Below are 22,090 nucleotides of genomic sequence, written 5' to 3' on the forward strand. Positions count from 1 at the left end.
GAAACGATTCTACACTCATTAGGCTCACCTTAACCTAATTTGTTATCCTAAACCAAAAATATGTTCACAGCACAGCAGGACTTTCAATGGAATTACCAACACACAGCACAGACCTTGGGAGAATCCTGTCAGGGTGTGTGCTTAGCCCTGCAGGCTTCAAAGCTAAACTCTGCTAAATTTAGCTTACAGTGGCAACCAGTATTCCTATGGCAAACAGTGTTCCTATAAAGAATGTAGTAAGGCATGTTGGCATACCTTAGGCATTTGCTATGTATACAAATCATGTTGAAACAAAACATACACTAATTATGAATATGTTATATATGAAATAGCCTACTATGGCGGGTAAATATACATAAAATTGATTCCAAACATTCTGGGTTTAAGGACAGGTCTGATTATGGTTCTGTTCATGAATTCCCTCCTCGTCAAAATGAGTCTTCCTGTTGCAGCGTTGCAGAAATGACAAACAGATGGACTCAGGTGTGTGTGTGTGTGTGTGTGTGTGTGTGTGTGTGTGTGTGTGTGTGAGAGAGAGAGAGAGAGTGAGAAAGCGAGAATAAGGAGTGTCATTTTTGAGAAACATTTGATAATTGTCAAACTCTCCTTAATTGGCAATCTCTCTTTGGCAGACAGATATCTGTACACTGTCATTATCACAGAAGGGAAAAATAATGAGACAAAACAAGCAAACAGCCAACCACACACACACACACACACACACACACAGCTTCAGGGCCAGTCTGTAGGAAGAACAGTGCTTGGTGGGAGACAGAAACGAGGGATAAAAAGAGGTAGAGCACTGTTTGAGAGGGCCTGAAAGGCATGCCCACCGCCTTGCTCTGTGTGTGTGTGTGTGTGTGTGTGTGTGTGTGTGTGTGTGTGTGTGTGTGTGTGTGTGCGCGCATATGCATGTGCGCAATGAAACAAAATGAAACAAAAAAGCCCCTCAGAGTCACTGCCAAAAACTTTTTTTTAGTTTATAACCGATCAAAATCATTTCAGTCGATACTGATTACTCAAGAGCGCCTTATTTAAAGTGGAAGGTCAGAAAAGCTGGAGAAAATGAATAACAATATTTGTTACATCAACTGTAAAATGGCTGTAAACAGTCAAATTCAAATAACATGACATAATGTGGTGTTAACACGGACTGTGTTATGGTGACTACTGCAAGCGTTTTAACCTTGAAGGACATCTGTGGAAAGTCATTTTTTCAGCTGTTGGTAACGGTGTGGAGGGCGTTGCGCAAGGCAGTGCAAGCTCCCAGTGGACCGTTGGGTCGGCTGCTTCCGCCCGTGGGTCACGCTGCCTCCTCCCAGTGGGTCACGCTGCCTCCGCCCAGTGGGTCACGCTGCCTCCGCCCAGTGGTGGGACTCACTCTGCATTGTCACTTTGAGCCTTTACAGGGCCTCACTCAAGAGCAGTGGACATTTATGGCAGGAACATTGTGTGTGCGCGCGCGTGCATGCATATATGCCCTCCACCACACAAAACAGAGTTTTAGAGAATTAAATTTATATTTTATTAGTAGGTCTTGCCTACATTATAATAAAAGTTCACTAGAAGCCTTATATGGTAATGTAACAAAGCAGAGTGTTTGTGTGTGTGTGCGCGTGCGTGTGTGGATGTGCTCAGGCACACTACTCTCTGTGTGCGCTTGTGCACATTTGTGTGTCTTTGCACATGCCTGTGCTTGTATGTCCCTGTGTCTGTGTGCGCGTGTCTATGTGCGCATGTGATTTTGCGCACGCAGTCATGCCTGAGACACCCGCTACTCTGTACCAAGGGTGCCTTTTAAGGTAATGCCTGTAGGCTCAGAAATATGTCATGTATATAGAATATGAAATGTTTACTGTATATAGAACAAGAATTATAATGTATATAGAACAAGAAATATTATAATGTATATAGATAATGTATATAGAATAAGACACGTAACGTATATAATGTATATAGAATAAGACACGTAACATATATTGAATAAGACACGTAACATATAGATAATGTATATAGAATAAGACACGTAACGTATATAGATAACGTATATAGAATAAGACACGTAACGTATATAGATAATGTATATAGAATAAGACACGTAACGTATATAGATAATGTATATAGAATAAGACACGTAACGTATATAGATAACGTATATAGGATAAGACACGTAACATATATAGATAACGTATATAGAATAAGACACGTAACGTATATAATGTATATAGAATAAGACACGTAACGTATATAGATAATGTATATAGAATAAGACATGTAACACATAGATAACGTATATAGAATAAGACACGGAACGTATATAGATAACGCATATAGGATAAGACACGTAACGTATATAGATCACGTATATAGGCTAAGACACGTAACGTATATAGATAACGCATATAGAATAAGACACGTAACGTATATAGATAACATATATAGAATAAGACACGTAACGTATATAGATAACGCATATAGAATAAGACACGTAACGTATATAGATAACGCATATAGAATAAGACACGTAACGTATATAGATAACGCATATAGAATAAGACACGTAACGTATATAGATAACGCATATAGAATAAGACACGTAACGTATATAGATAACGCATATAGAATAAGACACGTAACGTATATAGATAACGCATATAGAATAAGACACGTAACGTATATAGATAACGCATATAGAATAAGACACGTAACGTATATAGATAACGCATATAGAATAAGACACGTAACGTATATAGATAATATAGATAACGCATATAGAATAAGACACGTAACGTATATAGATAATATAGATAACGCATATAGAATAAGATACGTAACGTATATAGATAACGTATATAGAATAAGACACGTAACGTATATAGATAACGTATATAGAATAAGAAACATAACGTATATAGATAATGTATATAGAATAAGCAGCATTCTCTCATGTTCTGGGTAGGAACTGAAGTGCAGATTATTTTTGTGCTTAAGACATTTGACTTCAGTAGGCAAGAGACAAACTTTCCTCTGGTGCCTATTTATTTAAAAATAAAAATAAAAAGAAGAATTCAAATCCTTTTGAAAGTTTTATCATTAATGTGTGTGTAAATTTAGGGCATGTTTTCCATTGACCATAAATGTATTTATTCTGAGTATATAGATGCGTGTATAAAACGTTACAATCTCATTTTCCTTGATAAGTGTTCACATGATTCAGTATAAGTCATCTGTGAGAAACTTTCTTCAAGACCGAAGGTTGGAACACAACAATTTCAAAAGGAAATGGAACAGCGTGAATTTGACAAACAGGGAATCAAAGGGGAAAATGCCAACTATGTGAAATTTACAGGAAAAGCGAAGGATGGAAGGGAAGAGAGGGAGAGACAGAGAAAGAAAGGAAGAGAGAGGGAGGGAGAAGGAGAGAGGGAGAGAGGGATGATAGAGTGCTGTAGTAGCAGCACTGGCTGACGCTCCCGAGGAGGTTTTAGCGAGATTAAACCGGGAGGGCGCCATCTCTTGAAGGCCATCCTCGTAATGAAATATGCTGGAATGCACGGAGAAACCTTTGGCATGGGCAGGAGAAAGGAACGACTGCCTGCTCGGGGGGAAGGGGGAAGAGCTCCGAGTGCTGGGGGGCAGGACTCGCTGCCTTGGGGGCGGGGAAAGTGTTCTTGGGGCGTAGTGGGAGGGAGACCGTGTCAGCAAAGCAGTCTGTGGCCCGTCAATACTCATCGCTTTTCACGTCTGTATCTCCCCAACTCCAATAAGCCACGGCGCTCACGTACGGCCCATCGGGCCTGACTTCGGAGCACGAGACGGAGAGACGGCGCTCGAGCCTCGGACGCACGAGAGGCCGCAACTTGATTTCTGAAGTGTGTGGCTGTAAAATTAGTGTGTGGGGTTGGGTTAATGTACGTGTGTCTGGGTTTTAGCAGTTTAGTGTGTGTGTGTGTGGATGTGTTTGTGGGGGTGTTTGTTGTTTTTTTTTTTGGGGGGGGGGTGTACCCAGGTTTTGATACTCATGTGCTGTTATGTATATGCTGTATATATAATGTACATCCTGCCTCTTTACTTTCTTTGCTTGTGTGTGTGTGTGTGTGTGTGTGTGTGTGTGTGTGTGTGTGTGTTTCCCTCAGCTCTGCTAATTCAATCACCCACAGCAACCCTCTTTCTCCCTCACCTCAAGTGACAGGCAACAAATGGGAGGCGGCCATCTTAATCTAATCCGCCTTAATCTCCATCTCACTGCGGCAAGCCAGACCCATGGTGGCTTGTTCCCACTGATCTGGAGTCAGATTACAGCTAATAACGGCGCAGAGAGACTCATCTTGTGATCGCCTATCTGATCCCAGATCAGCCCGATGGGGGAGGCCTAACTAGGTTTCATTGGGTATAATGTGCTGTTTATCATCAGAGTGAAGGAGGAGATGCAAATTCACTGTGTGTGTCAGTGGTGTGTGTGTGTGTGTGTGTGTGTGTGTCAGAAGTGTGTGTGGGTCAGAGGTGTGTGTGTGTCAGTGTGTATGTATATGCGTGTCAGTGGTGTGTGTATATATGCGTGTGTGTGTGTGTGTATATATGTGTTCCTGTGGTGTGTCTGTGGTGTGTGTGTGTGTGTGTGTGTGTGTCAGAGGTGTGTGTGTGTGTGTGGATCAGAGGTGTGTGTGTGTGTGTGTGTGTGTGTTTGTGTGTCAGAGGTGTGTGTGTGTGTGTGTGTCAGGGTCAGAGGTGTGTGTGTGTGTGTGTGTGTGTGTATGTGTATGCGTGTCAGTGGTGTGTGTGTGTGTATGTGCGTCAGTGGTGTGTGTGTATGGTGTGTGTGTGTGTGTGTGTGTATATGTGTGTCAGTGGTGTGTGTGTGTGTGTGTGATGTGTGTATGGTGTGTGTGTGCACGCATCTGGTGTGTGTGTGTGTGTGCACGCGCGTGTATATATGTGTCAGTGGTGTGTGTGCGTCTGTGGTGTGTGTGTGTGTGTCTGTGGTGTGTGTGTGTGCGTGCGCGCGTCTGTGGTGTGTGTATCTGTGTGTGCACACGCATGTATGTGTATGTGTGGGGGATGTGTGCGCACGCGTGTGTTTGTGTGTGGGGTGTGTGTGTGTGCGCGCATGTGTGTGGGTGTGTGCGTCTGTGGTGCGTGTGTGCGCGTCTGTGGTGTGTGTGTGCGCATGTATGTGTATGTGTGGGGTGTGCACGCACGCATGTGTCTGTGTGTGTGGGGGGGTGCGCACGCGTGTATCTGTGTGGGGTGTGTGTGCGCACGCGTGTGTCTGTGTGGGGGGGGTGTGCACGCGTGTGTCTGTGTGGGGGGTGTGTGTGTCTGTGTGGGGGGTGTGTGTGTTATCTGTGGTGTGTGTGTGTGTGTGTGTGTGTTGTCTGTGGGCGTGTATGTGTGTCTGTGGTGTGTGTGTGTGCGGATGTATGTGCGTCTGTGTGGTGTGTGTGTGTGTGTGTGTGTGTGTGCGGATGTATGTGCGTCTGTGTGGGGTGTGTGTGTGTGTGCGGATGTATGTGCGTCTGTGTGTGTGTGTGTGTGTGTGTGTGTGTGGTGTGTGTGTGTGGTGTGTGTGTGCGTGGTGTGTCTGTGGTGTGTGTGTGTGTGTGCGTGTATGTGTGTGTGTGTGTGTGTGTGTGTGTGTGTGTGTGTGTGTGTGTGTGTGTGTGGTGTGATTTAGTTGAAGGAAACCCTGGGCTGAGGGCTCTGCTGTGTGCGTGTTACAGTGGGCTACATGGGGGAGATGGTTCTATTTCCTCTCGTTGACGGATGTGGAGGTGAAGGTTGAGGGTGGACTCCTGGCTATATTTAACTGAACTAGTGCATGGATCAGTGAAAAACATCCATAAAGATAGTGATACAAGAATGTCTGTGCGTGCGTGCGTGTGTGTGTGTGTGTGTGTGTGTGTGTGTGTGTGTGTGTGTGTGTTGTACACGCATGTGTGTGCATGCGCGTGCAAAACATCTATAAACACAGCGATATACAAAAAGTGCATGTATGGCTGTGTGCGTGCATGTGTACATGCATGTGTTTGTGTGTGTGTTTGCGTGTGCATGCATTTGTTTGCATACATCTACGTTTGAGTGTGCATGCATGCATGTGCGCGTCCTGCACGTGCACTCACCTGGCCTCTGTGCGGGCACAGCACCCACGTTCCTCACGTCCGTCACTGAAACACAGACAGATTCCAATGAGCTGATGTTTGATCGTAGATTAAAAATGCCTCCCCCGCCCCCAACACACGCACACACACACGCACGCACGAACAATCAGCAGTTACAGAGTTACACCATCAGGCAGCAGTCGAGAAGGCGTCGAGAAGGCCCATAAGTGAGTAGGCAATTAATTTGCATTTAAAGCATACCAAACGCATAAGAACTGAGTGTATTTGCAGTGCGGTACGCTGTACAAGGATGAGACCAAGTCGGATAGCAAGTCTGATGGCCTGTATAAGGATGAGGCCATGTCTGATAACACCACCACAGACTGTATCAACGGCTTTGAGGGTGATGGAGGGAACTTTGGTCCAATTAATCATGGCAGTTAGGGTTCTGTTTATTCTGGACGTGACGTGCCTTCAGGAATCGGATGCATGTGTTTGCAGTTCGTCAGATTGGCTGGGGGGGGGGGGGGGGTGCGCATAAGCATGTGCGAGTGTATACATAGGGGTGCGAGACGTGAATTTGCACGGCTGTAGGTTTGTACATGACTGGGTGTGGCCGCAGGTGTGTGTGTGTGTGTGTGTGTGTGTGTTCACACAACACAACAGTCTGAGTGCAGCATTTGACCTCTGTAGAACAAGAGCAGCAGTTCTCTGTGAAGTGGAGGGAACTTTTTTGTCCATGTGTCATGCAGATGCAACGGATTGCTGTCATGGCGGGTAACGGCTCCGTGGTTCTGGGCGTGACGTGTGCTCGTCACGATGGATTGGGACGTGTGTGCTCGTGGTCTGTGCTACCAGCGAGCGCTCAGTGGGAAGGAGAAAGAAAAACAAGGACATGGTAGAGTGTGAAGACAGCAGTGTTAGGAGAGTCACAGAGCGCAGAGTGTGGGTGATGACACAAGCGTGTGTGTTGGGGGGTCTCCTCCCTGCAATAAACATCCTAATATGGAGCAACCGCCCTCCGTCTCTCTCTCTCTCTCTCTCTCTCTCTCTCTCTCTCTCTCTCTCTCTCTCTCTCTCTCTCTCTCTCTCTCTCTCTCTCTCTCTCTCTCTCTCTCTCTCTCTCTCTCTCTCTCTCTCTCTCTCTCTCTCTCTCTCTCTCTCTCTCTCTCTCTCCCTCCCTCCCTCCCTCTTTCCCTCCTCCCTCCTCCCTGGTAAGTAGCCAGACGTCCTTTTAATTAGACAGAGCTTTGCAGGATCAGTTTCTTTCTGTACAGCTGAGAACATCTGCGTCCTCACACACACACACACACACACACACACACACACACACGATCTCATTAGATTTTACTTACACTGTGGCAGACCCCTAAAAACATTCATATAAAGAAACAGGTCAAGCTACACAACACACAACCACCTCTCCCCCACAAATGCACACATACACACACGTGAACGCGAGCTGACCCACAGGAAAGGAAATCTGAGAGAATACATCTGTGTAAGATAATGTAACACATTCAAGGCACCTACAGCAGAGCCCTGTAGAGGGTTACCAGAGGCCGTGTGTGTGTGTGTGCGCGTGTAAGAGAGAAAGGCAAAGCAAGGCCGTGTGTGTGTGTTTTGGTGAAGATGTGTGTGTATCTGAGGGAGAGAGGCAGAGTGAGGTTGTGCGTGTGCGTGTATTTGGATGGGTGAGGACTTGTGTGTGTATGGGTGTGTGTGTGTGTGTATGGGTGTGTGTGTGTGTGTGTGTGTGTGTGTGTGTGTGTAAGGGAGGCAGGTGAAGCCGTGTGCGCATGTGTGTGAGAGAGGCAGGTGAAGCCGTATGTGTGTGTGTGTATGTAAGGGAGGCAGGTGAAGCCATGTGTGTTTGTGTGTGTGTGTGTGTGTGTGTGTGTGTGTGTGTGTGTGTGTGTGTGTGTGAGACACACATAGAGAGACTGGGTGAGTCTGTGTGTGTGTGTGTAAGGGAGGCAGGTGAAGCCGTATGTGTGTGTGTGTGTGTGTGTGAGACACACAGAGAGACTGGGTGAGGCTGTGTGTGTGTGTGTGTGTGTGTGTGTGTGTGTGTGTGTGTAAGGGAGGCAGGTGAAGCCGTGTGTGTGTGTGTGTGTGTGGTGTGTGTGGTGTGTGTGTGTGTGTGTGTGTGTGTGTGGACTCTAATCCACAGGCTGAGAAGGAGGAGCAGCTGTTGTCACTGGCACCCGCACTGCCGGACACAATCCTCCTCTTTCATTACACCACAATTTCTCTTAAATAATCCTGTGCATTTTTTATGAGCTCTTTCTCCCTCTGCCAGAGCAATAAGAGTGGGCAGGGAAAAGGAGACACCCAGTGGAGACAAGGACCTGTGTGTGTGTGTGTGTGTGTGTGTGTGTGTGTGTACAGCAAGGAAGGACAGGGAGGGAAGCTGTCTAAAAAAAGAGTGATAAATTATTTTGGCTCTGGATGCTTGACAATCTGGATTGTCTATGGTCAGCAATGCATGACATACTCACTCACTCACTCACTCACACACACACACACACACACACACACACACACACACACACACACACACACACACACACATCCACACCCTTAACGCATATTTAAAATCGCAAAGTCAGTGCGAGCAGCAGAAATCCTCTGTAGGCAGGAGGATAACGTGCAGCCCACACCACTGTGATTGCCCACTCTTACCGAAGCCCGATGCCCCGTCTGCAGGACTGCGTGCATACATCTACTCGCGGCAGGTCACCTTCGGACCGGCACAGCAGAGCGGTCAGGAACCCCGCCCCACATGGACCAGACTTTTCGCGCCATCCCACCGTCCTCTGGTCCTGACCCTCCGCCTGCGTGCCATCTTCCGTTCCCACCCTCGTCCTTCGGCCTGGCTTCACCTCCTGCCTCCAAACCAGGAGGGTCTGAGAAAATCACATGCCTCCCGCTGTAAGTCCTGACGTGTTCCCTGCTACGATTAGCGCCGCTTCACGCTGAAGGTTTTGATGTGAAACTGGCCAGACTCCAAAAAGACGTGGGAAAACGAACGTGTCCGGCATTAAATGTTCAAAACGTACCATGGACTACAGCAAGTCTTTTTTCAAATGTGATAGAATGACAAAACGCTGTTCAACATCTTAGCCAGAATTTAAATTTAGGCTATTCCATGAGTTGTTATCCTGTAATCTTTAGATGTGTATTGTATTATCCTGTAATCTATAGATATGTATTGTATTGACAAGTCAGATGTGATTTCATTGTTTGCGGTGCAGTTACTAATCCGGTCCTCCAATCGGGAGTCCCTGCCAACCACATTTGTCTAATATGCCCATCTGGTTATTAGATGAACTAACAAAGATTATCCATTAAAAGCCATCACGGGTTCTTTAAATGGCCTGATTACTAGTCCATTAGCCTGGCAGCTGCTTCTACGCCAGCAGACGCGCGTAGAAGCGAAAGCGAATGCTGCATGTCGCTACTGACGTCCATGTCACACGTGCGCGGTCCCACACGGCGGCATCGTCGCCTGACCTGCTATCTGACGCCAGCTCCGCCGCGTCTCCCAGAACCGAGCCGGGTTGGCCCCAGAACAAGCGACGTCAACACACAAACGCACATGGATTAAAAATTGTTACTGTTTCACAAACATCTGGATCATAAACATGGATCTGGACCAGATCTTGTGATGTAGTGTACTTTTTAGATTCAAGTTAAAAGTACAACTTGCAGGTTAACTTAATCCTGGAAATTAGGAATTTATAGCTGTTCCAAATTAAGTGCCAAGAATTAAGAGATTAAGCAAGAGACTGCAAGATTTAGGAATTAATCCAGTGATACAGAGATTATTGGACATGTGAATAAAATATAGTGGTGTCTGTGAATATGTCTTCATCTAGAAACCAAACATGTCTAATCTGTTGTAGCACATCATGAGACTTAGCATTCTGCTCATTAGCATAACTGAGAAAGTTACTGGTTAAACCAAGAACACCTCTATTAGTAGAAAAGCTAAAGGCAAGCATCCACCCCATAACCTCCATCTTATTCAGGGTGTTTCTTTCAGCCTAGGCTCAGCCAATCAGCATGGGTCTTTTATCGGACAGAGGAGTCTATCAGGGACTAAATATACAGAAAGTTTACATAAATTTATATAAATTCACAGTGTAGTCTATTAGAAATTCACTGCAGAGTAAGTTAATACAAGCCACGTTTTGCCAAGATCAATCTAGTTATTAGTCAAAAAGCATATCTGAACATTGTCCAGATTTTGCTTACATGCTGAAAACTGTGTGGTTTCATTAGCAACGATCAAAATATGAGACTGGCATTTTGCAATTTCAGCTTTTTTTGGTCCCATTCACAAACACGAAAGTCGTCGGCGAAGCAGAGTGACTCAGTCAAAAACAAACAAAGGTTCAGGGGCAGAGCTGCGAGCTCCCGGGTATCCAATGTGTGCAGGGTCATGGGGTCAAATCGTCTTTCTCTGCACAGGCGGTGGCGAGGGGGTTCTCCATTCATTTCTCTCCGAGTCACATCATTTTGAGACAACGTTCAATTCTGAGCTGATTGAGAGCTTTACAGGACGGAAGGACAGACCGCCACAGGGCAGACAAAGCCGAACGCGAGACGGCGGTTGAGGGAAAAGGAAAGAAGGGGAAAAAAAACTTCAGAAAAGAACAAATAAAGGAGGAAATCCATCTGTTGGTAAAACATGTGAGAAATATGAAGATGTAAAGAACAAAAGACAAAGGGAGAAACAGCAGGATATAAAAGATGAAGGGACGAAGCAGACACGAACGCTGAGGATGAGGGGGTGCAGGGACGCCATGGAAGAAAACCGCAACGAAGTGACAGTCCGTTCAGGGTGGACAGCACACGGCCTCCTGTGAGGAGAGCCGATGGCCAGTCCTATGTTAGTGCCGCCCAGTCAGGACATGCTAGTTAGTGGTCAGGACAAACTAGTGGCGCAGAGTCAGGACACCCTATTAATGGTCAGGGCATGCTACTGGCGCACAGTCAGGACATGCTAGTTAGTGGTCAGGACACGCTAGTGGCGCACAGTCAGGACGTGCAAGTTAGTGGTCAGGACACGCTAGCTAAAGGTACACAGTCTATAAATGATGACATAACGGCAGGTGTTGACATCTAGCCAAATTCAATGGCAAGTGTGTTTTTTTTGTGTGTGCATGCATGCGTTTGTATGAGTGCGCGTGCCATTACCCAGGTCCAGGCTCCTGGAGACCATCGCTGCAGGGGGCTTTAGTGGTGCATAGGCCTGCTGAGGCTGATGGTGCTGATGGGTAGGATCGCTCTGTGCAGAGACCGGCTCCCAATCCCCCCTACAGAGACCAACACGACAGCGCAGTGGGTCTTAGTGCCAGTGTCTCAGCAATGCTTTCACCTTTCGCGTCATACTGCTGTTTGCATGAAACTAAGCCAGCCCACTCTACTATAAATCCCCACTCCTTCACCCAAGCCTCACCCTACTATAAAATCCCACCCTATCATAAAACCCCACCCTATAACAAAACTCCACCCCATAACAAAACCACACCCTCAACAAAACTCCACCCCATAACAAAACCACACTCTCAAAAAAAACTCCACCCTACAACAAAGCCCCAACCTATTCTAAAAGTCCATCAGTGATTCATTCCTGATGAACTCCGAGACAGAGCCGGTGCAGTGGGATTTGGGATTTCAGCGTCGCATCACTCAGCCAAGTCTGGTCCAGTTGGCTCGGATGGTCCAGATGGCAGTTCAGACGTGAACTTTATAAACACACTCCCACATGCAGACACATAAACACACACCCTCCCACACGCAGACACACAAACACACACATACACCCCCACACAGCTCTCAGACATGTGTGCACTGGCATCTTTCAGTGTTAAAATGAACAGCTCTCAGACACATCGTGTGTCATCAGATCTCCCCCGAGCAGCGCTGCTCTGGTCTGATCTCGGCTCTATATCCAGAGTATAATCCAGAGCTACAGGATCATCTGCCCACAGGGCCACATGAAGCCCATTCTTAGACTAAACCGCAACACTAACAGATCAGTTCACCACATTAGGTTCTCCCTAGCTCTCGAATCGTGTTGGAAATGAACAAAGGTGTGGAGAATTATAGGGAAGTGAGACATGTGGCCGACCTGCGCTGAGGTTGATACTGCTGGGAGTTGACGTACGTTTCCATTGTGTCTGCAGGTGGAAAATCACCATCATCCTCTTCCTCATACACCCTGTGCCTCCCATTAGAATGAAAGGTGGGACCTGTTAAGACATCACCACACACACACACACACACACACACACACATATGCACACGTCATATCCAAGATAAATAGCACAAAGCACTGTGAAAGCAGTACAAGGTTTACTTTGCATGTCTGACACGCACACATTCACCGACGAACGTGTATGCACACACACACGCACGCACGCACACACACGCACGCACACGCACACGCACGCACACACACACGCACACACACACGCGCACACACGCGCACACACATGCACACACACACGCACACATGCACACACACACAAAATGATCAGAGAGCTAAGCAGGGTCCTTCTTGGATTATCAATCAATATAGCACCTCTCAACATCACAAGGTTTATTGCTTAATAAAATAACCACACATGCGCGCACACAAACACATTCTCGCACATACACACTCAAACAATGAATTTCTTCTATAAAAGGGGCTAGGGGCTCACAGCCAAAGAAGTGATGAATGCTAAAGCAAAATTCTTTATTTCTCTGTTGTGTATATTGTTTTACACAAATACTTGCACAAATATATTTATAAAGGTTAACATCAAATGTCATTTTCAGGGTGTGTTTGTGTGAAAAATGTGTTTTTACAAGCTGACCTACGGAGAATGCAGTGTCATAATGCAGCATTTAGCAGACGCTGCCTTGTATGTCACTTTCTGTCTTTAGTTATTGCGCTTGGCACTGTGCAATTCCAGAACTGCAAAGTCTGCTTAAAGTATTTATCTGCATCTCAGTATAAACTACCGCTTTATGATCAAATACAAAGGATCACTGCCGCGGAATGCAACGCAAGACACTTCAAATCCACCCCCGCCACACCGCACAAAGCGCAGCGAGTTACTTTTGACGGACGAGGGACTGTAATGGGAAAAAACAATTCCTTTATCCCCCCCCTTGCCCCCTCCCAGCTTTTCGGGGAGAACGTAGGGAAGCGGCTTTGCGTTGCGGCGGGCGCTCTCTGGAGAGAGCCGAGCGACGGAGCCGGAGGAGCGGGGGAATTTAAAAAACGGTTCGTTATCCGCGAGCGGGCGGGCGCACAATTGCGCGTATGCAAATGCAGCCCACTTAGAATCCATTTCATCAGCCTAATGATTTCAAGGTCAGGTCTGGCTGCATAAAAGCGAAGCGAGGAGAAAAAAATAATAGGGGGAAAAAGAAGAAAAACTGTCACTGCGCCTCCCCACCAACGTTCCCCCATCACCTCCGCCCTCTCCACCCCTCCTTAGTGAGACGGGCTCACATCCAACTTGAATAAGTTTAAGTGCTTAATGTTTAGCAAAAGGAAGCATTATTTAGTCCAGTATATGCATATATTTTTTTTGGTGTTAAAAAAAAAAAAAAAAAAAAAAAAAAAAAAGATTAAACCTCAGAACAGACAACAAAAAAACAGATATTTTCTGAATTTTACATTTTCACATTTCTGTTGCACACTATGCAATATTTTCAGCCTGCAAAATGCTCATTTTTAAATCATAACCTCTGAAATGGTCTTTTCTACTAGAATGTGTCATTTTTTATTACTACAGCTCTTGCCATAACTACGTCTGTGTGAGGAATTGTTTAAGGCTGTTGTTTAAACTTCAATAAGAACAACCACAAAAGTTGCAACGAGGCAAAAAGTGCATGAACTTGACTTAAAACATCACATTCTGCCACCCAGTCTGAGAGAACCGTTTAGCCTGTGTGTTGGCAGAAGCTCTTCTCTTACCTGGGCCACGCTGATAGATGCTATTGGCCACCATTTGGGGACGCGAGACCTCATTGGTCTGGCTGCTGTTGGCGTGTTTGATGGGCGGGCTCTCTCTGTCCTGCAGTGGGGAAAGGTCACGGTGTTTACAGAAAAGTTAAAGTTGTGGCAATTAGAGAAGAGTTGCAGATATGGTAATTACAGAACAGTGATAGTTACAGTAATTCCAGAAGAGTGGCTGTTACATTGCTTAGGAATCAGTGAAGTCACGGCAAAGTAACCGACCCACAGCCGAGCTGAAACGACATGAATACCAAAGACTCGAGCCTTCTTTCTGCCAGCATGCTTCTGGACTTCCCAAACAAAGTGCGCGAGACTCAGGAGGGCGCAAGACAGCCGGACGCAGCACATACAGAGCGGTGTGGGACCGGCCAGGGGGAGAACGGAAATCAAACCGGAGCGGCGGCGTGAGCACCAGGGACCGGGAACTGCCTTCTGCTAGCACTCTTCTGGACTTCGCACACAAAGCACATGAGATGAGAAGAGACGAGACGAGATGAGATGAGGCCAGACGAGACGCCCTCCGCGGGACACAGGACAGCAGGACACAGCGGTGTCAAATCCTGCTGGCCACGAGCAAATGAGATCTCCCAAAAAGCAAGGTTTCACCCGTGGAAAAAAAAAAAAAAAAGTTTCAAAAGTTAGGGTAGATTCTTGCCCCAACAGATCCTCACATAAAGAGCCCTCTGTCACGTTCTTTCTGTGTTTATTTAATTCATGTTGTGGCCACCTCCATTTTAGATTAGACAGAAAAAGAAAGGGAAAAAAAACCCAAAAAACAAACTGTCCAATCGTGAAAGTCTGCCACTTCAAGGTTAATTGCGGAGACTAACTCCATGAGCGCGAGAGGGTCAAAATGCAGATGGCGGATTGTCAAGGCAGAGATCGGATCTGGATCCAGCGCGGCGCGGAACCCCCAGCACCCTGTGGGGCAACGCTGGCCAAGTCACAGGCGCGGCGCGATAAAGACGAGGCACGATGAAGAGGAGCGAAGCCCCGCAAAGGCCGGGGGAACGTGCAGCTGCCAGATCTGGTACAGGGCACCCAGCAGGAGAGCCCGCCGCCGTCTGTCATACTGCACACACATACACACACACACACGCACACACTGTCATGCGCGCACACACTCTCACGTGCGCTCTCATGCGCATGCACACACACACCCACGCGCGCACACAGACTCACACGTGCACACTCACATTTGTACACACACACACACACACGCTCTATTGTGCACAAAAGCCCGCATACAGAGACAGCTGAATGAGCATAAAAGGTATTAGGATATCACCATATCAAAGACCTCGAAATATTCTGTTCAGCAAGGCAGTGAGAGAGAAGGAGATGAGGAGGAGAGAGGGAGACAGAGAGGAGCGATAGAGGAGCATTCTCAGGTGGCGGGATGTCATTAGAGGAGATGAAGGCTCTTTACATATGTCGCGCCTTTCAAATCTCTCCCTCTCCGACGTGCGCGCGGGTGTGTAGATCCGCACAGGCTGGAACAAAAGCTTTTCCCCTCGTTTTACTGAGAGAGAGAGCGAGACAGACGGCGAGGGGAGTGTGGTGGAGTCGCACTTCTCAGATCAGCTGGCTGCTGCTTCTCAGACGTGTCTCAGGCTTTGGCTCTGATCAGGAGCCTGACAGGGAGCGCGTGCAATGAAGGTACACACTCTCTCTCTCTCGCTCGTGCACACACACACACACACACACACACGGTTGATGGTTGGCCCCATCTAAAGGTGACGAGTGTAAAAGGTTTTCCTCATGCGTCCATTTCACTGGCAGTGAGATGTCCCTCACCGCCCGAGGTGTTCACTCTCGGGTGCCCCATTTTGATTTGATGTCCCAGTGCTGAAGGGAATCCCCGATGTGCCCCACCAAAGGTCATCCCCGAAGGCGGCGTGGTTCCAAGTCTTAATCAGGACGCAGTAGTGCTGGGCTGGGGGGGGCCCAAGGAGCCGACGAGGGGGTGATATTACAAGGGCCCAAATGATAGCTCCAAGCTTCTGCCCTCTCTCCCTTTACAGACTGCGGAGCGGGGTGAGCAGGGGTTCAAACCCCTCCAGCCACCCCCAAGCATCTTTTCGACAACCCCCCCCCCCCAAAAAAAAAGCCGCCTTTTATCTGCGGAGCCCGTGGTGTAATCTAATTAACTAGCTAAGCAAGAAGGGGACTGGTGTGGAGAGGGACTTAGTCGTGAGACCGAGAGTGTGGTCAAAGAGCAAAGGCAGGCAGGAAGGAGGTGCAAGAGGAGACACCATGGATACAGAACAAAGGAGGAGGTGCACAGGTCACTTTGCTTTGTTAGCCTGTCTAGTGGCAGGACGTAACGAACCAAGGATGTTCCAATATTGAGAAACATCTGGACATCATAATGATCACTGTTACGGGGTAGATGTGTTCAAATTGCCCTTGGCAAACAGAGAATGGAGTGGAATTTCAATTGGGGGGGTGGGTAGACGAGTCTCCCAAGCGCAGTTTATAAAACACGTTTAGCGTTGTCTCCCACGCCATTTCCTTATCGTGCAGCTCTGTCTCAGGTGATTAATGACATATTGATTAGACCGCCATCATGTGATTAATAGGGACCACATCACAGCCAGCGCATCACCATTTATTGAGCGGCCGTTGGAGTCTGCACCAATCGACGTCGGTCTCGGGGCAGAGGGGGCAGGCCATAGGATAACATCCCCCGGCGCGCTGCTGATGTGAGCCAAAGTCGTCATCTTGAACCCACTGCGGCGTCAATAAACAACTGCTCTTCATTTTCATTGAACAGAGATGGATTTTCTTGGACTCACCCTCAAGTGCAAAGCGCATTCTTGGTTTAAAGTTGACTGCAATACAAAAAGTTTTAAAAAATGATTTCAGCACATGCAAGCCAGAACTGTGCAGGGCATTAGGAAGGATCAAAGCACAAAAACCGGCGGGTTGATGATCCAAAGCGCGAATGACACGCAACTTCTAATTAATATCTGCCAAAGCATCTTTAAATAAAGTTTTGCTATACAATAAGTATTTTTGTTTCAATCTGACCCCAGACCTTGGTGGTATTTTAAAGCCTAAAAGCCACCTGGAATGTGGCAGATGAGCTTAGATGCTTTGAGGATACGGTTTTAAGCACAGGGAATCAAACAAGAAACAGCACCGACTTGTGGATCGAGTCCCGGGGGTTTCACGGCACACTTTACGGGGATTTCCGTGGATACAGACACATAGCTAAAGTTTAAACTATTTGCTATCAAAGACCCTGATGGACTAGTTTAGCTGCCTGCAACAAAAAGATCTGATCTCATGCAGATGTGGAAAACCTAGACTACGGAGGGGAACGCCATCTGGTGTTTGGAGATTGGCACTGTGAAGCAATCCCATTGGGAACTCCATGCCTGAGAGCACTGGAGGAACTCTGGATTTGATGAGCAGTTCTAGCTTGGCCAATCATGCGGAGGTCGTGGATCAAACACTGAGTGGGGTGGCTAGAGACAAATTAGCTATGTTCTAGTCTATTCTTCAAGGCTTCAGATCTAAAACTGCCATGGCGTGCCATCAACCATGCTCTTAATTCAAGAACCTCAGCAAGCCTACCCGATCTGGAGCACCTGTACCACCCCTTACCAGAGGGGAACAGCAAGAAAATAAAGCAAAACAGGAAATGGGTGTGCATCAAATCCCATGAGCATGTGTGTTAAGTCAGCAGGGAGAATTAGCAAAGGAAGGTTCTTTAAGGAGCCCAAAGAAAGCAATGTAGAGGGAGAGTATGCAACAAACACCACAACAACCAACACCATATTACCATGTAGCCCCATGTATAGAAATAGCCGAGAAAAATATGCAGGAAAATATCCCTGATGGAAGGAGTCAGGAGGAAACCATGCAGAGACCTCAGAACTTTTATTAGACAGGCAGAAATAGATACAGGGAGGGAAGTTAGTGCATCAAAGTATGCTGCAAAGGTGGAATAAACAAGCAATGAAAATAGACTTTACATAAACACATAAATAAATGAATAATGAGTGACTAAATAGACAAAAAAAGGAAACAAGCAAGGAAAATAGGAGCCTTTTTGGGTGTGCAACCATCACTAGCATCTGTTTGGGAATGGCCACAAGAACATGAGCTTCGCAAAGCACAAATGTGAAAATAACAACCACAGATTACATAAGAGACACATTTTTATATACACTTTACAAGGCAGTAACCTGCATTACAAGGACCTACACTGAAGGGGACCTACATTATAGGGACCTCAGGCTTCCACAGGTTTACACTGACCATTAACCCTGGAGAGCCCATCTTTCATGTTTGCTAACCCTGGCTGGAGGGCCAAACTTGCAGGGATTCAGAGACCACCTGCAAGCCCTTGGTGGCAGTAGTGGTGGGCGCAACCGACGAGCCCCCCAGGTCCAGGCTGGGTGGGGAGCAAGTGCCCAGGGCTGGAATATGGGCGTACCTGGGCAGGGGTACGCTCCATGGTTGGCAGGACCACCAGGGGTCTAGGCATACCTGGGAAGGGCTGTGCTCCATGGTGCGCAGGACCACCAGCTGGATGGTTCCTCGCAAGTTCCCCTCCATGGACATGGAGCGTCTCAGGGTCTCCATGGCGTCGTGGTTGGAGCGGCCGAGAAGGGACTCGCCGTTGACGGCCACCAGCTGGTCGTTGATGTGCAGCCGCCGATCCTGGGTGGAGAAAAAACAAGGAAGGAGGAAGAGATGGGATTAGATTAGGCAAACCAGAAAATTGTCCCAGTCAAAAAAAGCCGTGGTGTATTTCAGTACCTAACCCAAATCAGGCACAACCGATTCAACCGACTGAAACAATTCAATGGATCCGAATACTCTGAAGTCTCTGGAGGTGGTAACTGCAGTCTGAAGGAACACAGTTCACCAAAACAGAGACTGATGTTTATTCTCAAAACTACAGTAGGAAGAACTATAAGAAACTTGCGCATTACCCACAGTTAAATTAGCACGGGGTCCTATATCTCTGCTGGCACTGGGATAAAGCGAAAGAGCTAAGAAGTCATTAGAAATACAGTAAGACTATACAGTACTATACTTAGACTACACTGAGGTCCCACAACATTAAAGTATTTTAACGACTGGTGTCAAGCCTTTTGATATTTAAATTGTCCCACAATGATTCTGGCAGAATGAAGGCTTAATTATTCTTTGTCTCATAAAGACTCTCACTACCATAGATCAGGAAAAAAACGAAACGCTTTATGATGTATTCGATATATGGATGCTTATTCCCTCAGAATGAAAGCTGAAGTTGCATGTTGAATATTTATAACATGCCTGCCATATTGAGGAGAGCTTGCCCCTTATTAGTAGTCACCACACCATTATACATGAGCAAAGGTTTCATGTATTCACTTCACAACTTAGCTGGGGAGGCAGAGCTCAGTGTAGAAGAGGGTGGAGGCCCAAGAGGCTGCCGAGTCACCGAAGTCTTGTGCAGCTTCGAGGTCGAGGCCGTAGCCTGGGGAATGCTGGCGCTGACCGCCGTCATGCCGACCCTTGCGCAGACGCCCACGTACACGGCCTCGGCTGCTCCCGGAGCGAAAGGACGCGGCCGTCTCTAGGAGCGGTGTCTGCCTCGTGAAGCTTCCCCTCGGCACTTCAGCGTAATCGTCGCAGCTTTTAGAACTTTAATTAACATTAATGAGGCCCTTGCCGCATGTCTCCTCCACGTAAGTGTAAGGAGGAGATTTGTCTAGTATACGGAGGGGGGGGGGGGCTTATGGGGGGGGGCCTTCTCGACTATTCCAGTAAATTTCCAGCCTTTTTCTCCTGTCCTTCTCCTGTCCTCGGTTTCGTTCACAATCCTGTCTCTATGTCTCCCTTCCCTCCTCCTGCCCCTCAACCGCCACCCACATCCATCTTCTTTTTTTTTTTTTTGGTCTTCGTGTGAATGGCTCTACAGCCTAAGCCGGACGAAAGAGTGAGAGATAAGGCAGAGAGCAGAGAGTCCGGCTGAAGAGCTCCGCTGTTGAAAAGGCCGCCGCCCTCCCCTCCGCCAACCTCCACACCTCCCGCGCCCACTCCCTGGGCACCGAACTCCACTGGACGACTGATTGGGGGGCGGCAGCGCTACAGCTGCGCCCGCCAGTCCGCGCTAGATCGCCGGGCTGATAGCGGACGTCAGACCTGCCCCTTATCTGTGGTGTACCACAACACCTGCTGGGTTCTTTTGTGCTGTGGCAGAAGGAAGATGATTGGTGCTTCACAACCAAAAAAGGCATTCTTGCATTCAATTATTTTTTTTATTTTTTTTTTTTAAAGGGCTTAAAAAAAAAAAAGACTTTGCATCTTCCTAACTGAACAGAGTCAATTTCAGAGCCATGAGAAATGTCCCATGAGTCTGGGTTTCTGAAAATATTACACGGCGAATTAAGGAGTGCGGTGCATCGATTTGTGGGACTCCGCCCTCATCCAAGCCCCTCCCCTTAAACACTTGAACCAGCAAATAGAGGGCTTGTAGAAAAATGTGGTCCGGCTTCGGTGATTCCTGAGGACGGATCTGGGAATCACAGCGGTCTCGTGGCTGTGGTCCTGGTCTCTCTGACATGAGCCACTCAGCTCGCCAACTAATTATCACACCCTGTGTGGTGCCTTGGACCGAGGGGAGGAGCTAAACTGCAGTTCTCTGGCCATAATACAATAACCAATAATCCAAAAGGCAATTCATCCCTTTAAAATGTATTTATTTATCGGCTAAACAGATGAACTTGACTTGGGTCTCGCTATGCTCTCTCCGCAGGGCCACGCTAGCCGACCAGCAGTAACGCCACATGATGGAGAGAAATTAGCACTCTCCTCTGTGCGCAGCAGCGGATACCCATGGTGTCTGGCACAGGCGTGGCTCAGCCCTTCGGGGTCAGCGGCTGGCGAGTACTGGGGGTGTGGCTGGCTCCTGACCACGCCCATCGGAAAACTGAGCCAAGCCGTGAAGGCTGAGCCTCACCTTGAAGGCAGCCCCGCCGTGGATGATGGACTTGATGAAGATGCCCAGGTCTTCGCCCGTCTCCCGCGATTTGTTCCCCTTGAGGCTGACGCCGAGGCCGGCCGAGCCCGAGTCGTTCAGCGGCACCTCGAACATCAGATGCTCCCGGCCGTCCTCAGATGGTGAAGGGCCCGCTGAGTCTCCTTTCTGAGGGAGAGAAGCGCACACACGCAGGATTTACAAGGATGATTCGCAACGGTATTGGAGTTTCACTGTTTACAGACATACGGTGCCTCATAAAAACAAATCAGTCCTCTGACTGTTTTCCTGGGCTAAATCGGAGGAGGATTTTTCTGACTCCTCATTTGAATAATAACAGTGCATTATATGTAATGTACATTACATCAGAGCTTTTCAGTAACCCAAAGATGCTTGCAAAATATAATAGAGAATCACACACACACACAGAGAACAAGCAAAAATATAACAAGGGAAAAGAAGATGTTATGGGTGCAGGGCAAGAACAGAGATCAGAGAACAGACAGAGTAGACGAACAGAGGAGAGAGCCAGAGAAGTGAAAGGAAAGATTAGTCCTGGGGCAGGAGAGGAAAGAAATGGAGTTTTGAGGTTGATGTAAATGGATCCAGACAGTCTGACTTGGATGGGGAAGAGAATCAAAATCAGGGAGTAATTCTAGAGAAGGTCTGATCGCCGAAAGAGAAGAGGTTGGAAGAACAGACAGATGACAGGACTGCCGATGCGCTGGTGGGGGTGCAGGGGCGGAGGAGAGCAGAGAGATGCGAAGGATCGTGATTCTTAAGCGCCTTGTGCGTGAGGAGGATTTTGGAATGAATGTGGTATTTACCAGGCACCAACGGAGATTACGTAAGATGGTCGTGACGCGTTGACAGGAGCAGGCACTAGTTGAAACCCAGGAGTTCAGGACCGATTCAAGTTTGTTTCAAGTTTCGTGTAAAGCGGTGTTGTTGACCTTGCTGTTGTGCGCAACTGACGGACCAAGA

The 22,090-nt window shown here is 47.4% G+C and overlaps 1 protein-coding gene across 4 annotated transcripts in view; it reads right to left on the reverse strand.

Moving 5' to 3' along the window:
• The window catches only part of pard3ba (par-3 family cell polarity regulator beta a), a 112,091-nt gene that overhangs the window by 41,488 nt on the left and 48,513 nt on the right, over positions 1-22,090 (reverse strand). For 2 of the 4 annotated variants that reach the window (XM_035535116.2, XM_081701099.1), the window contains 6 exons: positions 21,089-21,274; positions 18,625-18,798; positions 14,083-14,182; positions 12,241-12,361; positions 11,304-11,422; positions 6,120-6,164 (listed from right to left, as the gene is read on the reverse strand). In XM_035535116.2, coding sequence (XP_035391009.1) covers positions 6,120-6,164; positions 11,304-11,422; positions 12,241-12,361; positions 14,083-14,182; positions 18,625-18,798; positions 21,089-21,274 — 745 coding nt within the window. The remainder of the gene's footprint in view (positions 1-6,119; positions 6,165-11,303; positions 11,423-12,240; positions 12,362-14,082; positions 14,183-18,624; positions 18,799-21,088; positions 21,275-22,090) is intronic. The other 2 variants (XM_035535117.2, XM_081701098.1) reach the window with 2 other exon arrangements.

This window comes from Electrophorus electricus, chromosome 18 (genome assembly GCF_041902795.1).
Source record: "Electrophorus electricus isolate QZ-2024a chromosome 18, ASM4190279v1, whole genome shotgun sequence".
Taxonomy (NCBI): domain Eukaryota; kingdom Metazoa; phylum Chordata; class Actinopteri; order Gymnotiformes; family Gymnotidae; genus Electrophorus; species Electrophorus electricus.